Raw genomic sequence first — 20,756 nt, 5'->3', positions numbered from 1 at the left:
AGAGATCATGCGCTCCCCCACCTTCCATCTGAGAACGCCCCACAGATGCTCAATAGGGTTTAAGTCTGGAGACATGCTTGGCCAGTCCATTACCTTCAGCTTCTTTAGCAAGGCAATGGTCGCCTGGGAGGTGTGTTTGGAGTCGTTATCATGTTGGAATACTGCCTTGCGGCCCAGTCTCCGGAGAGAGGGGATCATGCTCTCCTTCAGTATGTCCCAGTACATGTTGGCATTCATGGTTCCCTGAATGAACTGTAGCTCCCCAGTGCCGGCAACACTCATGTAGGTCCAGGCCAGACCATGACACTCCCACCACCATGCTTGACTGTAGACAAGACACACTTGTCTTTGTACTCCTTACCTGGTTTCCGTCACACACACTTGACACCATCTGAACCAAATAAGTTTATCTTGGTTTCATCGGACCACAGGACTTGGTTCCAATAATCTATATCCTTAGTCTGCTTGTCTTCAGCAAACTGTTTGCGGGCTTTCTTGTGCATCATCTTTAGAAGAGGCTGCCTTCTGGGACGACAACCATGCAGACCAATTTGATGCAGCGTGTGGCGTATGGTCTGAGCACTGACAGGCTGATCCCCAACCTCTTCAACCTCTGCAGCAATGCTGGCAGCACTCATATGTCATACGCGGAGCACGTGCACTCAACTTCTTTGGTCGGCCAGGGCGAGGCCTGTTCTGAGTGGAACCTGTCCTGTGCAACCGGTGTATAGTCTTGCACACCCTACTACAGCTCAGTTTCAGGGTCTTGGCAATCTTTATGTAAAGCAACAATTCTTTTTTTCAGATCCTCAGAGAGTTCTTTGCCATGAGGTGCCATGTTGAACTTCCAGTGACCAGTATGAGAGAGTGTGATAGCGATAACACCAAATTTAACACACCTGCTCCCCATTCACACCTGAGACCTTGTAACACTAACGAGTTACATGACACCGGGGAGGTAAAATGGCTAATTGGACTTAATTTGGACATTCCACTTAGAGGTGTACTCACTTTTGTTGATCTGTGTAACGGACCGTTTCACTTACAAGAGGATAAAACCCAGTTTAGGCGATAATCCCCTTTCCAGATGCACAGGCAGCTACTGCAAACACCATTCTCCCGACTGGAACCACACGAACACTGGAACAGCTGAACAAGAAAAGCAGACATCGGCTTACACTCTTGGCAGTCAGCATACAATCCCATTCCCCCAAAGACCGAGACGACACATCGCTTTGAGGGTTAAGCAAGAACTCTAGACTGGGACACCCAGTCTGGCTTTTATTTCCAACTCACACATACAGGCCACACCCAGGGGGAGGCATAAAAGAACCGATGACATAGATGTTACCTCCCACACATCCCCTCCCCTTAGTGTGACACATAATCCCATTATGCATACAGAGTAAAATATACTTTTACACAACTTTCATAACTTTAAAACCATACATCACATTCACATAAAAATACATATCCACAATCAATCCATTCAGGGGAACAACATATTAAAAAATGGCATGAATCCGACCAGGGGTTTAAAAGTTACTAAAAGTATCTTTTGGGCCCTGGCTTGCAGCATGGCACAATCTGGCCCAAACAGAAGTAAAACATCCCCCACAATGCATCCCGGCTTCCTCCCTTCTGCCCTGGAGATAATTGGAGAAGTAATCCAATTATCTAGGACTAGAGTCAGACTCCATTAACCGCATGGTTGCAAAAAGACAGTAAAAGACATAAAATTACATACTGATACATTTAACACATAAAACACACATTTCTACATATCCCCAGTTTAACTGAACACATAAATACCTACATAATATTTAAGACAGTATTACTGTGATATGTTACAAAGTCTTAAAGGGACATTAGTCCCAAAAGTCCCAATATGTCCATCGCTGATTTTAAAGGGCCAGTAGCAGCAATATAAATTATTACATGCCCAAATATAGTGTTTATAGAGCAATATGTCCATGGGCCGTAGTCGCAGGGCAGGAGGCTAGCAGCCAGGCCTCTCCAGTTCACAGTGGCGAAGCTGGTTTCGCCACAATCTGATTCAGTGGAAGTACAGAACTCATTTTAGGTTTGGATAGTACTCAATAATCTATGAGTATTAGATAGCAGCTCAGAACAGAAAAACTGCATATACCCAATACAAAAAAAAAATAAAAAAATATCAAATCGTGTGCACGGTCATATTTTACGAAAGGTTTACAGTAAGGACAATGAAGATGTGGAATTATCTGCCTAAACAGGTTGCATTAACATATAATTTACAGACTTTAAACATCTAAATATTTTTAAACAGGGAAAATAAATCCAGCTATAAAAATAGTAATACATTTATAAATAGCTTGTTGATGCGAGGAGATATCTGACCGCCAGTTTAGTCAGACATTCTTTGTTTTTCCTACTCTGACAGGAAATTCCAGTTTTGTGTTTGTCCTCCTCTTGGATCCCTCAGATAACTGTGACAGGCTGAGCATGATGGGCTGGATCCTCTTACAATCTATACCAGGGATAGGCAACCTTCACCAGATGTTGTGGACTACATCCCCCATAATGCTCTTACACCTATAATGCTGGCAAAGCATCATGGGAGGTGTAGTCCAAAACATGTGGAGTGCCTAAGATTGGCTATGCCTGCTCTATACTATAACTCTGATACTGTGAGTTTGTGTTATCGCTCCCGCTGTCTCCATGAGAGAGGCTGTGACACAGGATGCTCCGGCCATGTGCTCTCCAAGGATGCTCAGATCATGTGATCCCGTGCTCCCACACAGGTTTACTCTCCCGGGAGGGACCGCGGGGCACGTGGTCCACAGACACTCTCAGCAAGCCGTGACCCCGCCCAGCCGGCCCTGTGAGGGGCACAGGGGACAGTCCGACCTCGCTGTGCTTCACGTGTGAAATCACCATGAAAGGGCGCGGCCATGATAACTCAGCCACCGCCCCCTTAGAGAAACGGCAATCCTCGCAGCCCATTGGTTGGCAGCCTGAAGTGGACTCCGCCCACGCACACGCCTGTATTCTTCGCCCACCAATAGAATCACTTCGTAGTTCCCCCTCTTCGCCGAGTTGGCCGAAACCCGCAAGCTCGGTCACAAGCTGACCAATCAGGGCTTTTGTTTAGGGGTTGAGTGGGCGGTTCCAGCAGCAGCCAATAGCGGGTGTCCGGGAAGGCGGAGCTGAGTCAGCGAGAGTGGTGGGCGGGGCTTCACAAATCAACACTCTTTCTGACAGCGCGCCCTCCCACCCTGAACAGAGAGTTTTTTTTAACACGGCGCTGCCGATTGGTAGTCGTAGACGTCACTCAAACCGTTTCGTCCAATCGCGTTGAAGAAACTTGGAAAGGGGGCGTGGAAAGGGGGCGGTGATGTTGGGAGGGGGTGGGTTTCCCTTTTCTCTGGTCCCCTCGCGCGCGCGCCCGATTTCTCTCTCGCTCTCTCTCTTTCTGTGGCTGGGCGCGCGCGCTCCTTGGCTTTTTACCGGTCGCGAGGAGGAGGAGGATGTGGCGCGCGGAGGGGAAATGGCTGCCGAAAACAAGCCGGAAGGTAAAGAGAGCGGAACCTTCCCAGCCGTGAGGGTCGGTCGGTGCTGAGGGCTTCTCTTGGTGTGGGTGGTGGGGATATTTTCCGAGGAAGGGTCTCCTGGCGGAGGAGCACGAGCCGTGCAACGGTGACAGGAGGGAGGGAGGGTGTGAGGGAGGGGGACAGAGTGCGAGAGACAGGAAAACCCCCCGTGTGAGGAGAGCAGAGAGGCGGTTGGGAGGAGAGGGAGGGGTGTGGGAGAGCAGGCGGAGGGCGAGCTGGGGAGGAGAGTGGGCACACTTTGCTGAGAGCTCCTGTCACTTGGAGAGAATAAAGCCACAGGGCGAGTGGCTGGCTGAGGGGAACTTGGGGTGACACCGGGGGACCCCAATCCAGGCATCCTGCTCCATCTGGGGGTCTCCAGTCCTGTCATCCTACTGTGCTGGCCACTCAGGGGGTCCCACATCCCAGCATCCCACCTCCTGCTGGCTGCTCCCCAAACCCAGCATCCTCTGCTGCCTGTCTGAGAGGGTGAGGAGAGAGGGGCGATGCTCAAGGTGTCCCAAATCCAGGAGTCCTGAGCTTGTCATCTGCCCCCCTCCAGCCTCCTCCTCCTGCCTGGTCCCTCACTGTGTGCTCTCTGTCCAGGGGAGGGGGTCTGGGATGTCTCCTTGGCTGGCGCCTACAAGCTCCCCTCTGGTCTCACTATAGTCTTGGCTTGTTGGGGGGATAAAAAAAGAAGCTGCACCTCGTCATGTCAATGAATAACCTCGTGGAAGGATCTTTAAACAACCAGAGCCGGCGCCAGACAACTGGAAAGTATGGTAAATGGTGCATCCACAGAGCTCCAGATGTCTGGAGACACATTCCTGGCATGAGTGTTTTCCATTCAAGTGGGAGGCATCACCCATACTTTTTTTTTTTTTCTTTTTTTTTTGGGGGGGGGGTGGTGTGCTGGTTCATATTCATCCCTGGCAAAGGGGCATGTGGTGGATGCTTTCTATGGCAAGGGAGGGGGGATGCATCGTTTTAGGTACCACATCTCAGATACACCAAACTTTCCACCAAATGAGCATCATGAAGTTTACTATACTACACTACAAACAGGAGCACATGGCACATACAGACACGATACTGAGGAGTCCCTTACATTTAATGCTTGTGGAGTATTGTCTAAGCTATGATTTGTATGTTTATGTATATTTGCATATTTTCTTTGTTTCTTTCTTTTTTTTTTTTTTTTATAGTTCATGTACAAAATTATCTTAAGCGCTTAAAAATATATACATTTTTTTTTTTCATTTTAAACTGTTTATCTTGGAAATGTTTTGGAGTCACCTGGTGCTGTGCAGTTCATTTGAATATCCACATGAAATATATTTATAGGGAGAACCAAAGGCATTCTTAAAGTTAAATACACTATTTTAGAACAGGTAATGGAGAACAACAACAGTTTTTTTTTTCATTATCACCAAGTATTTGTTAAAGTGATGGTGAAATACATGACCTTTTTAGGAGCCATAAATGCCATTATTTTCTAAAACAATTATTTTAGATATTCTATTATCACTCAATTTGCCTTTTAATGCATGGTGTTCTTTTAAGTCTTCATTCAGTGTTAGTTTTATAAAATATATTTTCATAATTTGATGGACTTGGGTAGTACTTAATATATCCTAAATCCACAAGGGGGTAGTGATGCACTATCAAGACGTTTTCAGTATAGACATGCTGATTATGTTTTTTTTCCTCCCCTCTCTCAATGCTTTGGGTTTAGAGAAAAATGGCACATTTACATGTTAACCTAAAATACCTCATAGTATATTTTAATTAGTATATCATTAATCAGCATACATGTTAAAACCAGTATTGGTACATTCTCTGTTTGTAACAGTCCTGTTTAGGATTCCTTTGTATTGGGGAAGTCATTTGATTTCCATGTTATTTAGAAAGTGTTCTAGAATATTTTTTTATATATGTAATATCTCCATCCAAGGACCACATTTGTTTCCGTGGTGCTATCAGTGTATTTCTTCCTTTTTCATGTTTATGTGTCCTGCATTATACAATTGTGAGCTCAACATACTTTCTGTTGCCACAGATCTGCACTAGAGTCAAAATTAAGCTTCTAAACATGTTCCCCTCAACTCCATACTTTTTCACTTTTAGTAGACTGTGGACTTGCAGAAAATTACTTTGCATGTGGTTCACGCTCTTGGACAACCAAAAGTTAGTTCCTTTGAGAAAAGAAAAAACATATACACCAAAAAACAGTGACACAAGCACTTGTCTCATATTGGGTGTGCACACAATTTGATGTATGGAGGATATATGCCGCCATATCAGATTTTGTACCAGTATGATAGTATGTTAACCTAACAAGTGGATTTTTGATTGTCATTGTAATAGATAGTGTTGACTGAGCAATAGGCAATAAATGCTTTTTCAATGTACATAAAATATTATTCAAAAGAAAGAGTACTAGGTAAACGTATAACATATGCTACTTGTTGGTTTTTGCATACCTATGGTTATTGGTAATTATCAGGATCACAGTTTGGTAATATATACACTACTCATGTTTGTGTGCTTTAAACAAGTTGTATTTCAGCTCCTCTAACACTTATTTACATCCTGTAGAATTGTTTCACATGTTCACTGTGATGTGTTTATAGAGTGTAAGCACCTGGTTGACTAACCCTTGTGCAAATAACTACTCAGGTGATTTATTTCACCATAATTATTTTTTCTACACTTTTAAAGGGGAGTTAGATATATCAAGCTATTATAGTCTTCTTAGATGAACTGACGTCTATATATTTATATTCTTGAATACGTCACTAAATGTGTCTGTGATGGGACATATGTATTTTCTCAACATTATAACCTCTTTATTCTTTGTGACTGTTTTCTTGGGTAAAACAGGCAAATAACAATCACGCTTGATTAACAAGAGTGCCAATTCGTTTTGAAATAGGATCTGATGGCTATTGTGAAATGTTTTATTTGGATGGCAGCATTGTCTTTATATTAAAATGTTTTGTTTCTTAACACTGCAATTGAAACAGTTTGTATTAAAATACCATAGATACATTGTCTGCAAATATAGAAATCTTGTGGTTTTCAGTGCTGAATTCTGGTTGCTCTCCAAGGTGCTGACTATTAACTAGGGAATCCCCCTCTTAAAGCATTAAATGCTCCTGTCAGTCTTGCCTACAAAACATTAATGTACATTATTTATACTTGCTTGGTATCCTTAATATAAGCATGGCCAAAATGTATTTGCACAGTTTTGCAATCATTTTGTGTATGTCCCATTTGCTGCTGGATTGAAGCACAAAGAATAGGAAGGAAATATACAAACATATCTGATGTTTTAACCTATTTGCTGCATACATGATTAGCTCACAGACTATTTCAAGACAGTTTTTTTTTTTTTTTCATTTTATTTTTTTAACCTCTTTATGGGTAAAGATCTGTGTTAAGTAAAGAAAGATGGCAGACCTTCACACTGTACTGAATGGGTTAAACCATTCATATATGTAACATGTAGTATCCCCTATTGTGTGGATAAAATTGTTATTTTATAAATACAGATAAATATTCTGCAGTTGATTGAAGGTCTTAATTTTTTCCCTTTTGTTGTAACCCTTTGAAAGCTAGTCTTGTGAGCGATCTCTGCACAGCGGGGTCTATATTTCTTTTGAAACTCATTTTCAGCTGTTATTAGCAGTTAATCAAAGACCACGATCAATCTTTCAATAAGTGCCTTTCCCCCCTCTTCATGATATCCGTATGTGCAGGGTACAAGTCTGTTTGTTTTTGTTCATTCTTTTAAATGCAAGGTGACCAGAAACAAGTGTGCATTTTGACATTCTGAAGACATGCAGACTGTTCAGCTTTCCTTATTAACTAAATTATTGGTAGTGATAAATCCTTGTAATTCTGCCCTCTGCATGCTGGTTGTATTCAAAACAATAACAATTTGAGCAGTGTGACCAATATAGGAATGCCAGGTTTTGCCTTTTCATTGCTTTTCTACGGTTTAGGATTTTTTTTTTATGGTGAGGCAAAAAATATTTTATAGAAAAATTGATCAAATAAATCCTTGTGTGCAGTCATCATGTAAAGTGCCATGCTTGGTTTCTGATATAACTTCAAATTGTAATTTTCATTGTAAATCTGATGATGTGAATTTATTTGATTTATTCTTGGCGTTCATTAATTGTCTGTAAAGCTGTGATGGTTGTAGGCACTAGTTCTATCAAATGGCCATAATGTTGTGCGTTTACATATTCTTTAGGCAGATAAATCTAATTTCTAGGACTGTGCTTGGCCTCCATAATGTCCGAGGCCTTTAGGCTAGCTGAGTACCTTGTGAAAATGTAGTTCAGAAAATTCTGGCATACCAAGGTTGTTCTCACTGCATTAAGTAAATGTGTTGGTTGATGTATGTTGCACTTCCAATATTCATGCATGCATCAAATACCCTGGAGAACTTTATATGTGGCAAACTATCTCGCGTATTTAATATTAATGACAACCATATTAGTATAATGTTTAGGTGCTACTTTATCTGCACTGTCTTTGTTTTCACATCTGTAGTGTTCCTTATGTCTGACAACTATACTTGCATGTAGAATTACATTGTTGTGTATATAAATTAATATGTGCTATCATGAGTTACAGTAATGTTTTTGATTTAGTTCGTTTTGAAGAGTTCTGGGTGATGTTTACTGGCTTCTTTAAGTTGAGCGACAGTGCTGTGTCCACAGATTAGCATTCCGTTTCTTTTTTTGGCAGTTGCACAACAAAGCATTTGTAAAAATGTCCCTATTTCAGAGTTCTGCAGACATGTTAAGTAAGTTATACTATGCCATACTGGACTTGTTTTGATTGTACTAAACATCCATGGATTGTTACATTACACTTATCAGAAGTGTTATGCTCAGTACTACCACATGATTGTTCTGTTGTGTGTGCTGACTTGCCTCATAGGGTTGGATGGTCCATGTGTATCTGTATAGCTCTTTATTGGACAAATCCACTTTACTTCTGGAGACTAACCTTTTATTGTGTGTTTTATTAATTTCTCTCTGGGATGTTCTGTTTGCTTGACTGGAAGTGCAAACACCCGAGTTTTAAGTGTGTTTCATTTAACTGTGATGGTGGAAGTGTTGTTTGAAAGTTATTTCGCAAGTACTGTAGCCATGCGCCTTGCTTCACTCATATGTGATGTGTAAAATAGGTTCCTGTCTTTTAGCACATTGTGTTAATAATGAGGATAGAAAAGAAACTAATGTATAATTATTACATTTGAATCTCTTTTGCTGAAATGCCTTTCACAGATCAGGAAAGCAAAGCTCTTAATCTGCCTGGCCTGGTCCTGGGGTTACCTATGTAATTCTTTTGTTTTCCTCCATGAAAATACTCGGCAAGTTAACGTCAACCACGTTACAGCTTCAGATCTGAAGAAAGCACATGTACCCTGGGAGTTGTATGACATGTAAATGCCATGCAATATCTTTTATCGTTCATTGAGAAGAACAGAAGGCCTCCGTGCTGTAACTGTGTGTGTATTTGAGTGAGAGGAATATAGACGCAACATTTATAAAATCTAGCGGCTATAACATATAGTGTTTAAAAGAGGCAGGAACATGTCGATCATGTGGTTGTAGTGCAGGGAATGTTGCATAAGTCCTAGTTTGGCGTGGCATGTTAGAGTGGGTTTATTGTCCACATATGTATGTATATGTATAGTGTCCGTTTCCATTTGAGTAAGTCAACCTAATCCATTCATCGTGCTTGCAAAATCACCTGCAAACTGTTAGATTTAGCTCTCTCTCTAATAAGAGTAACCGATGCATCCATGTACTCCATCCATACATAGTATGGCAATCACAGCTTCAAATGTATCCACCACAGCCACTTTGCTTTTAGTTTACACACCTGCCAGCTTGTGACATATATGCATACGTTAAAATCCTAAACTAAGCTTAGACTTTTATGGATATGTTTCTAGTTTTTGCTAAATAAAGGAGCACTTCAAGTGTGCTAACCACTATGGTCTGCTATAGTGGTTGTAGTCCATGGATACCCTGTTGCCCTCCCAGAATATAATTTTTTTTTTTCCCCAAAAAACATTTATTTGAGAGAGGAAGCAGTACATAATAAGGCAGAATATAGGAGTTACAACATAAGGTTCATTGTGTCATAGTAACAAAGATGCAAAAACTACATCCAAAATTGCCTACATTTACAAGGCAGCAGATTTGTCTGACCGTTTTAGAACAGTGTGACAACTTACTTGGGTCCCCTGGCATCCCTCACTGCACCTGGCTTCTCCTGCCAGATGTCTTTACAGAGCTAGGCAGGTCTGATAGAGGACCACATTTTTTGGCTGAGTACTAAGCTGTTGTGCTGTGTACTAAGATATTTTTTAGACCATAAAAGTGGCCCTGCTTAGCTCAGTGGATTTAACCAGATTTCCTGCAGGGAGAATCCATATACAGGACTGCTTCTGCAGGTGCCAGACAAGACCCGGATAAGTTGTTAAACTATTCTAAAACAGTTTGACAAATTACTCTGGAACGGGTGCCAGGGCACTTCTGAAAAGATAATTGCTATAGTGGTTATGTTTCCTGATACATTAAGTAATATCATGCCTCATGTGCATGACTGGTATACTTTAGGGTTTAGAAAATAGTATGTTTTGGTATTTCATATACCTTTTAAAGGATGCACCATGCTGTAGTTGACCCATCCTACTTTTTATTTTATTTAAAAAAAAAAAGCACAAAAAATTGTGAGAGAAACATTTGTTCGGGCAGTTGCTTATCTGTGATAAGATTGTGGTCGTTTTTTAGTCAGTTACTACTTTCCCCTGTAAACGTTGGGGAGAGACGCTTAGCGTACATACTTGCATGCATCTCATGATACATCCGTAGAATTGAATGCATTGATACATGTGCAGTGGTGGTTTGAGTACTTCCATTGACTTTAATGGGCACACTACTGCATATGGTAATACCTGGTAATTTATACTGCCCTTAATGCTCCATTTCCTGTTTGTAACAGAAGCTGAATGTAGAGCTAAATTCTGCAGATTTTTTTTACCAGTATTATGTTGTCCATGTACTTTGAATTTAGCTTTAAAATCTGTGTGAACTTTAGACTTCTTAAAATGCATCAGTGGCTAGAGCAATTCCCTTCATTCTTTTTATCTATTTGGCTTTCTCGTTATGCCAGTATGCAGATTTACCTGACATGCTGTTTTACATACCATTTGAAATATCCAGTGAATAAACACAGCCTTTTTAGTTAAGCTCAGAAATACCGTCTGCAAGTCTCAAAGGATGGGAAAACTTACAAAAAGACTTGTGGATGACAAAGATCATTTTTGATTTGGTACGGTGTGCAGTAAAATTTTATGATCCATGTTGGCTCCTTTGGGGATATAAAGTGCAGAGAGCATGAAGAAGCCTATAAAATTACCAGGGATTTCATATTGTTAGTAATTAATGTAGGGTCTTTGAGGTTCTCATGGCTTTTGCTGAAATACTTCAGCTAACTAAAAGGGAAATCTGTCTATTTTTAGATGTAAATATCTTGCTGAGGATTAAACATTTGATTTTTTTTTTTATTGGATGTGAAAACCAGTATTTTGCAGCACTATTTAAAGGTAATGTTTAGTGTCTGAAGTTATTTATTGAGCCCTCAAGAATCTCTGTTTTGTGTATATATGAATATATCAGGGATCAAGAAAATGTTGCCATTGGTACCTTTCCCCCAAATTAATCCTCCTGTGGGTCAGTAGTGATCAAACGATTTCTTCTGAAACTCTCACTCAATAGTTAAATGATTATTGCTCTCCATCTCTCTATTGCTCACTGTTGAGAAAGTAGAGGAGATAAGCTTGCACTGGTCGTGTTGGTAGATGAGATGCACACTCTCTTTGCGATGCAATAGCAGAAACCACACTGTTCTTGTTAACCAATGGCAAGCAAACTGGGATTTTATATGCATCACATCCCCCTTGGCTGCTGCTTGAGTACAGCTCTCGGTGTGCATGGAAAAGGAGCTCTTTGTAACAGCATCACTCAGACAGCCCACTAGACATTGCCAGGGACAGAGCTGCTAGCAGTCTCTTCTCCCTCCTCACTGTTTGTAAAGATGAGAAGGCAGAGGACAGAGAAGGTGAATAATAAAATTACAGTGTTTAGTTGACCTGTGATCGCAAGAGTGGATGGTAGGATAATATTTAGTGTTGGGTAATTGGGTATTTATTCTGTGTCCTCTTTGTTGGGTGCGTCCATGCAAGTATCTGATTAGCTAATCATGTGAGAGCATGTTTACAGACATAGTGAAGAGGTTCTCTTGTTGGTCAAAACCAAACTAAATGGGGAAAAATGTGAACCAAGTGACTATTGAATGATGTTAGGTTTGTTGGTCTGAGTATCTCAAACGGTTGATGTCCTGGATTGTAGAGTTTATAGACAATGGTGTATAATGCAAAAAATAAGATAAAAAAAATCAAACCTGCAATGAGCAGCATTTCTGTAGAGTGAAGAATGTCCTGTCGAAGGACCAGTATAGTGCCAGGAAAAAAAAAACTTGTTTTCCTGGCACTATAGGGTCATTAGGAGCTCCCCTCCCTCTGGGCTGAAGGGGTTAAAACCCTTTCAGCCACTTACCTTTCTCCAGCGCCAGGCTCCCTCGGCGCTGGTGACCTCTCTTCCCCCAGCGCGCTCGCATTCAAACCGCTCATAGGGAAGCATTACTCAATGCTTTCCTATGAACGTCCAGCGTCTTCTCACTGTAGTTTTCACAGTGAGAATCGCGGAAGCGCCTCTAGCGGCTGTCAGTGAGACAGCCACTAGAGGCTGAATTGACCCTCAGTGAAACATAGCAGTTTCTCTGAATCTGCTATGTTTTCAGCTGCAGGGTTAAAAGTAGAGGGACCTGGCACTGAGCTGAAGTGGTCTGGGTGCCTATAGTGGTCCTTTAATGAGAGAAGTCCTAAAAGAATTGCCAGAGTTGATAAAGACACTAACTAGCACTGCATTATAATCTCCCTCTCCCCTTAGTACCCACATTAGACCATACTGGATCTCTTCAACAGGGAACTCGATAGCAATGTAGTGTGTGTGTATATATAATGCACATGTATTTATTGCTGCATTTGTTCATTTGGGTACATCTAAAAAGAGTGTGCAAAAGCTGCAGGACTGGTGTATGCAGCCTTTGCGAGCCCTCTCATTTTTCTCCAAGAGTTCAATTAGAAGCGTATCATTGAGGAGCCTCTGATTTTGAATTGCAATCCGTGTGCTTGCAGCTTTCAGTCCACGTTTTTCAGGCTCTGCTGGGGTGTGCAGCACTGCCCAAGGAAGCTCCTCTAGTAGCAATCTGAGGAGTGGACAGTGGAGGTATACCTAGGCTGTAATGTAAAACACTGCCTTTTCTCTGAATTGAAGCTGTGTTTACAGCAAAAAGCCGGAAGAAACTGATTATATTCACCAGAAATATTCATATTGACTAAAATTCCAACATATTCAAGGGATTTACTGAGAAAAAATATGGACTTCTTTGTCTCCGTATTTCTCCTACACCTGACACTTCTAGACACTGGGCAACCGCCTTCTAGAATGTTAAATTCCCCTAGCCATGAGCAGTGATGGCTACAAGGAATTTGCTTTATCTATGGAGGATCCTGCGGTCTCACGGTATCCTACATAGACCTCAATGCTTTATTCTTGGACAGTGACCTCGGCTCTTGGTGCTGAGACGAAGATGGCACCCGTGAGAGACCGGTTCAGGTAAGTAGAAGTCACCTTTGCCTCCATCCAGACCCCTAGAAATGTTATAGGGCTTGACCGATTATCAGTTTTGCCGATATTATTTTTAATTAATTTAATTATTTTTTATTTTTTTGGTAAATATCGGTATCAGACGATAATCACCGGTAATACCGATAATGAGGTGGGCCGGCGCATCCATAACAGGATGGAAATTCATGAAGAAAGGACTTTGCTGAGTGTTTTATTACAAAACTTGAAGTTTGCCAACAGGGTAGCAGTTTAATTGCAGTTTATGTTAAATTTAACAATTAAAGTACAGCTATGCCATACAGTATATATGATTCTTACTGGTTCCGGTTACACTTGAGATATTTAAATATTCTTTTAATACATAATGTTGGGGATATATATATATATAATATTTTTAAATACGTTTTCAAACAGGAAGGTATAATTCTCTAAAGTGCTATTGGGGAAAAAAATCAGACATTATCAGGTGGGAGGAAAAGCTAACTTACTGATGTATTTTGCTTGTGGATAGTATATTATAGCTGATAAATTCTTTATTTATGAAGTTATTTATTTTGTACAAGAGAACATAAAGGAATTCATAGCAGTTATTGACCTTTTTGTGTCACAATGATTTGACTTTTAAGAGTAGGTATTGAGCCATTCGGAAGCTTTCTAATATTAAAACCTCTCGTGAAGGCAGTGAAAAGCTTTTATCTCCTTTGATTTCTTTGGTCATCACAAGTTGTTTATTCAGTTTGTTCTTTTTGTTACATATGACACTAAAAATGAGACTTGTTCAGATTGTATCTTGAGTATGCAGCTTAAGTATGTGTATCAAATGAATTTCTGGATACACCTCTGGGTCTTAAATGGTTACATGTGTGTTCTATTACGATTCTAAATGGCACTAAATGTCCCCAGCTCTTACATTATAGCCAGTTTTCCACTCTTTGTATTTTAAAGGTGAATAAAAATATTCCATTTATAGTTTGCTTTTGGGGATATTGAGCATTATATTTTTTATCAAGCACACTGCCCACTTTGCACCCCTTGTTATTACATTTTAAAAATAAATATACCATGCATTTGTGCCACAAAATGTTTTTGCCTGACTGCTTTCTGAGTTATTGCAGGTTATATTTGATCCAACCCCACCCACTTCACACCACTTTTTATGATGTTTTAAAAACAAATGTACCATTAATTTTGTAAATATATATATATATAAAAACTCCTACTATTCTTGGGTGGCAGCAATGACTATATTAAGCATCAGCCCTAATACATACAATACAAACTAAAAAAAAGTCACTTGCACACAACCCAAAATCTCTATGCACATTTAAATAATTGGAGTTTTTTTTTTGTGTCTCTCAAATGGCCTTTTAAGTGTAAGCTCACCTTTTATGCCAAGGCAAAACCTCTGAGTCATCTTGAGTCCAACACCAACAATTCACCTTGTCAACAATTTCAATTTTGTTAGTCATATTTTAGTTTGTCATATTTTAGTCATCTGAATTGTTTACGTTTTAGTTGACTACATCTGAAAACCTTTATTCGCCTCATTAGCCCAAGCTACACAGAGGGAATGGGTTGCTGGGGACTGTTTAGCATTAAATCAGTTTAATACTGAATGCATATCAGGGGACTCTAGACACTATAACCACTTCAGTGAAGTGAAGCAGTGCCTACAGTGACCATTTTAAGTGTTCTTTTTCTTCATCGTTTTCTTCTTCCTTCATCGTTTTCTTCTTCCTTCATCGTTTTCTTCTTCCTTCATCGTTTTCTTCTTCCTTCATCGTGTTCTTCTTCCTTCATCGTGTTCTTCTTCCTTCATCGTGTTCTTCTTCCTTCATCGTGTTCTTCTTCCTTCATCGTGTTCTTCTTCCTTCATCGTTTTCATCTTCCTTCATCGTTTTCATCTTCCTTCATCGGTTTCATCTTCCTTGCCTTAGCATATCTACCTTTTTGTGAGACATATTGAGGCCTCTAAGGAAGAAAACATTGGCTGTTACCTATGTTACAAAACCACACTTTATTTTGCTGATATATATATATAATATAATATAATATGGCGATTTGTTTATAAAAAGGCACACATTCATCAGTCTTCTAGGATTTTTCTGGTGTTTAAAAAATCTGATATTTAACTTAATTAAGGAAACATTTTTTTTTTTTTTGATAACCAGGTAGTGGTACAAAGTGTAGCATATATATATATATATATATATATATATATATATATATATATATATATATATATATATCTATCTATCTATCTATCTATCTATCTCTATCTCATACATTCATTAACCTCTAGTACAGGGGTAGGAAAACTTTGGCACTCCAGATGTGGACTACATCTATCCTGATGCTTTACTGGAATTATGGCTGTTAGAGCATTATTGTAGTTGTGGTCCACAACATCTGGAGGGATGAAGGTTGCCTATTTCTGCTAGCACTCAACACAGACATTGTGCCATCTCTTCAGTCTCCGGAGTGGAACTGGAATTAATAACGCAGAGTGGCTTTCTGTTAAACAATATCTCCTGATCCCCCTTCTAGAACACCAAGGACTGCACACTTGTACCTCTGACTCCCCACCCAAGGAAGCCATGTAGCTAGACATTGGTATTATCTAGCCAACTCGGACAGTTGTTGAGATCCACAACTTATTTCTTTCCTGAAATGACACCTATAGGTGCATGCATCTAATGAATTCAATTCATGATTTGTATGTTTGTAGTCTGTCTGTAATTATTATTGCATTTTTCATTGAGATTTTTTTTTTCACCCCCTTAGCCAAAGTCACAGGGAATTGGAAAATGTAGCTGCTGTGACATTGTCATTGGTAATGTAATTGTGAGACAGTTTGATTACATGTAATAGACTATTTGTTTGCCCAGATCTGTTTTGTGGATTTTCCCCAGTATCGTATTTCTGCCCAGTGCAGCTGCACCTAATTATCTGCAACTGCAAATGTCTATTAGCCTTGGCAAACCTTTAACATCTGTTTCATTTGGTAAATTCTTTAGCGTATGTGATACCCATGCTTGGTGTATAACTAAAAGCACACTGCCAGCAATTCTGTACTTAAAATTATCTATTGGCCTGTACACACCTTAAACATCTGTTCAGTTTGGTGAATGTTCACTATATGTGATACCTGAGCTTTGGATATAACCCAAACCACAACGAGGTCATATTCTCCATTGCTTTTGTAAGAAATGCAGGTAATTTCATTAAAGAGAAAGAGAAGCACTTAGTGTAAAATGGGGCTTATTATTCACAAGAATTTTAAATCTCATTTGGCCTAAAATGGCTTTGGTGAATTGAATGCTAAATGTATTGTCATTTGAGCACATCTGGCAAACCCTGTTCTCAGTAAAAACAGTCTTTGTTGAGCTTTTTCTGTCTGCTGTCCCATCATATGACTTTTAGAAGAAATAATTCTTAATTTTGTGAATTGACTCAACGCATTTCTAAGCTATGAAAGATGCAGGTTTAGCTGTACAGAGAGACCCACAGATGAAAAAATGAGACACCGATAAGTAAGGAGACCACTTAAAGCATTTGTAGGTACCTTCTGCCAAGTTCTTCAGAATAAAGTTGGTAACAAATTGCAATCTTTTATATTGTAACCACATGAACCAAATTGCTAAGCATGGTTATTAAGCGTGCTGTAAGTGCTTCATTTTAAAGGAACATTAAAGCATTCGGAATACAAAACCTGTACTGATAATGCTTTAATATACCTATTAGGGATCGACCGATATTGATTTTTTAGAGCCGATACCGATACCGATATTCTGTGAACTTTTAGGCCGATAGCCGATATAATTTGCCGATATTCTGTACATTTACCATTTTGGAAAATAAAAACTATTTCTAAAGGTAAATGCACAAAATATACATGCCACGTGTAGTGGATGCAGTGTGCTTAGACAGGGGAGCTGTGTATGTTTGTGTAGTGTGTGTGTAGTGGATGTAGTGTTTGTGGTGTGTGTGTGTAGTGGATGCAGTGTGTGTGTGTGTGTAGTGGATGCAGTGTGTGTTTGTCTAGTGTGTGTAGTGGATGCAGTGTGTATTGTGTATTTGTCTAGTGTGTATATAATGAAAGCAGAGTGTTTGTGTAGTGTGTAGGTAGTGTGCGTAAAGTGAATGCAGTGTGTGTGTAAAGTGAATGCTGTATATACTAAATGCAAAGTGTGCGTGTTTGTGTAGTGTGTGTATATAATGAATGCAGAGTGTGTGTATTTGTGTAGTGTGTGTATAGTGAATGTAGTGTGTTTATATAATGCAGAGTGTGTGTGTTTGTATAGTGTATGTATATAATGCAGAGTGTGTGTAGTGTGCATTATATATAAACACACTACACAAACGCACACTGAATTATATAAACACACTACACAAGCACACTGTGTATATAATGCAGTGTTTATATAATGCAGTGTTTGTATAGTGTGTGTATAATGCAGTATGTTTGTATAATGTGTGTATATAATGCAGTGTGTTTGTAGTGTGTGTATATAATGCAGTGTGTGTGTTTGTATAGTGTGTGTGTGTGTATATAATGCAGTGTGTGTGTTTGTATAGTGTGTGTGTGTGTATATAATGCAGTGTGTGTGTTTGTATAGTGTGTGTGTGTGTATATAATGCAGTGTGTGTGTTTGTATAGTGTGTGTGTGTGTATATAATGCAGTGTGTGTTTGTATAGTGTGTGTGTGTGTATATAATGCAGTGTGTGTTTGTATAGTGTGTGTGTGTGTATATAATGCAGTGTGTGTTTGTATAGTGTGTGTGTGTATATAATGCAGTGTGTGTTTGTATAGTGTGTGTGTGTATCTAATGCAGTGTGTTTGTATAGTGTGTGTGTATCTAATGCAGTGTGTTTGTATAGTGTGTGTGTGTGTGTGTGTGTGTATCTAATGCAGTGTGTTTGTATAGTGTGTGTGTGTGTGTGTGTGTGTATCTAATGCAGTGTGTTTGTATAGTGTTTATAATGCAGTGTGTTTGTGTAGTGTGCATTATACACACACACTATACAAACACACACTGCATTATTATAAACACACACTATACAAACACACTACATTATTATACACACACACACACTATACACACACACTACATTATTATACACACACTATACAAACACACTGAATTATATACACAGTGTGTTTGTGTAGTGCATGTGTATAATAAGAGTGTATGTGTGAGGGGGCATTTTTTATTAAATTATTTTTTTTATTTTTATATTAATTTTTTTTTTATATATATATATATTTAATTATTATTATTAGTTTTTTGTTGTCCCCCTCCCTGCTTGTTGCCTTGCCAGGGAGGGGGGATATGTTAATCCCTGGTGGTCCAGTGGCATTGGCTTAGCTGTGGGAGGAGGGGCAGCAAGCGTTTACTCACCTCCCAGCAGCTCCTCCAGCTCCCATGTGTAAATCTCGCGAGACCCGCGGCCGTGAGAGCTGGCCGCGGGTCTCGCGAGATTTACACTGGGGAGCTGGAGGAGCTGCTGGGAGGTGAGTAAACGCTTGCTGCCCGCCCCCACCAGGACCGCCGGGCTTGTAATGAGCCTGGCGGTCCTGGGAGGTATTATCGGCAATATCGGTATCCCTATTGGCCGATACCAATATTGCCGAAAATACCGAATATCGGCCGATTTATATCAGTAAAACCGATAATCGGTCGATCCCTAATACCTATGTAAATTAAAGTCTCTTCCCCTTTGCCATATAAATAATACAATGTAGGGTCTTACTTTTTTCTTGTGCCATCATAGAGGAGGCATGGCCTCTTCCACAATGGTCCAAACCAATACTCCTCAGAAAGAAGCATTGGTGACCCAAAGCACATGCGTGACGAGTGACATGCACTCATCCATGCATACATTGGAGTGTTTCCAGGGCACACTACAGAGTTTTACTCCGTTATACAAAAGGAACTCTATTGGCTCTCAGTACGTCAACATTGCAGGGTTACAAGGACAGGAACACCAGACGATTACACAGAGATGAAGTGGCTTTGGTTTAGTTGTCTTTTAAACTCATGGTTGTGGTAAATGCACATGGTACTATCTGATTTCTCCCAATTGTGCAGTGCTACAGAGGCCTGCTCTCTATCCATCTGACCACAAAGAAGATATATACATTACCCATTATTTAACACCGGAACCGCTATATCTTAATGTGCTGGTATTAAATGTATCTTTAAATATTCAACTATTTTTATTGTAAAGCGTTGCGGAATAAGCTGGAGCTGTAAATACACTAATAATAATAATAACTCTGAACATTTTATATACCTACATTTAGAAACAATATGGACAAGTACAAGGTGTAGACAAGCTTTTACCACCTGTAGTATGTCACCACCTTTTTGCATAATTACCTAACAGCAGGCATTATCCTATACTTTATATACTCTTAAAGTACTAGTTGAGTTACACTTTAATCTGCTTTCAATTGAATGCATTTTACCTGTGATAGTTTATCTATCTTTTCCCCTTGTCTAGATGATCATGGAAACAGCAACGGCAGCCATGTAAAGATCTTTTTACCGAAGAAGCTGCTTGAATGTCTGCCAAAATGTTCAAGTTTACCAAAAGAGAGACATCGCTGGAACACAAATGAGGTAGTTGAAACAATTACATTTTTAAAACTTTTTTTCCTTCTTCATTTTCTAAGATCTTTTTTTTTTTTTTAATTGCATGATTATTTAATTATATATTTTAATATTTTGTAGTGTTGTCATGTTGTATAATGGAAAATAAATGTATCTATTGCTTACAATCTAGATTTTTATGATGTTACCTCATGAGTCCGGCTAATTTGTGTGATTGGCAGTCCACTTCTGTCCTACTAATAATGTTCAGACGAGAATAGCAAACAACATAGCACACAGTTATGTACTTAAGCAATGATTGAGGTAACCTGAAATCAAACCATTTGGACTAAAAAGTTCTGAATTGTCCACTTGGAGTCCTTGAAAACTGCATGTTGGCATACTTAATGATATGTTGCTACTTTTGTAAAATAGCTATTAAATGTGTTTGGTAGTCCTGAAATAGCTGGCCATAGTCTCTTTACAAGTGTTATTGATGGCAGTATGTGATGTATATCTGTATCTACGCTGCAGTTTGGTTCTGATAGCCCTGCTAATAATAAATGGACAGCTTATTAGCTGGAAAACAATGATATCCTGTTAAAGTCAGAGAGGAGTTTGGAGAATTATCCAGTGCCCTGACTGTTCAGAAATCCCTGTTGTAGGACAAGATGCAATGAAGCAGATCTCTGACACTTGGCAGCCATTTGTAAAACAGATATATAACTCAAGAATGCCAGGGGGACACAGTGTGAAACTTAGAGGAGTTTTCAGTTTGACCTTTATAGGTCAAAGCTAACCA

At 39.6% G+C, this 20,756-nt stretch overlaps 1 protein-coding gene across 1 annotated transcript in view; it reads left to right on the top strand.

Moving 5' to 3' along the window:
- Positions 1-3,824: 3,824 nt before the first annotated feature.
- Positions 3,825-20,756, top strand: part of CAMTA1 (calmodulin binding transcription activator 1) — a 1,539,661-nt gene continuing 1,522,729 nt past the window's right edge. Inside the window, exons 1-2 of the mRNA XM_063436496.1 lie at positions 3,825-4,354; positions 19,866-19,984. Coding sequence (XP_063292566.1) covers positions 4,285-4,354; positions 19,866-19,984 — 189 coding nt within the window. The 5' untranslated portion in view covers positions 3,825-4,284. The remainder of the gene's footprint in view (positions 4,355-19,865; positions 19,985-20,756) is intronic.

Source organism: Pelobates fuscus, chromosome 11 (assembly GCF_036172605.1).
Source record: "Pelobates fuscus isolate aPelFus1 chromosome 11, aPelFus1.pri, whole genome shotgun sequence".
Taxonomy (NCBI): domain Eukaryota; kingdom Metazoa; phylum Chordata; class Amphibia; order Anura; family Pelobatidae; genus Pelobates; species Pelobates fuscus.
The sequence above is the reverse complement of the archived record's forward strand: the minus strand, read 5'-3'. Positions and strand labels throughout refer to the sequence as shown.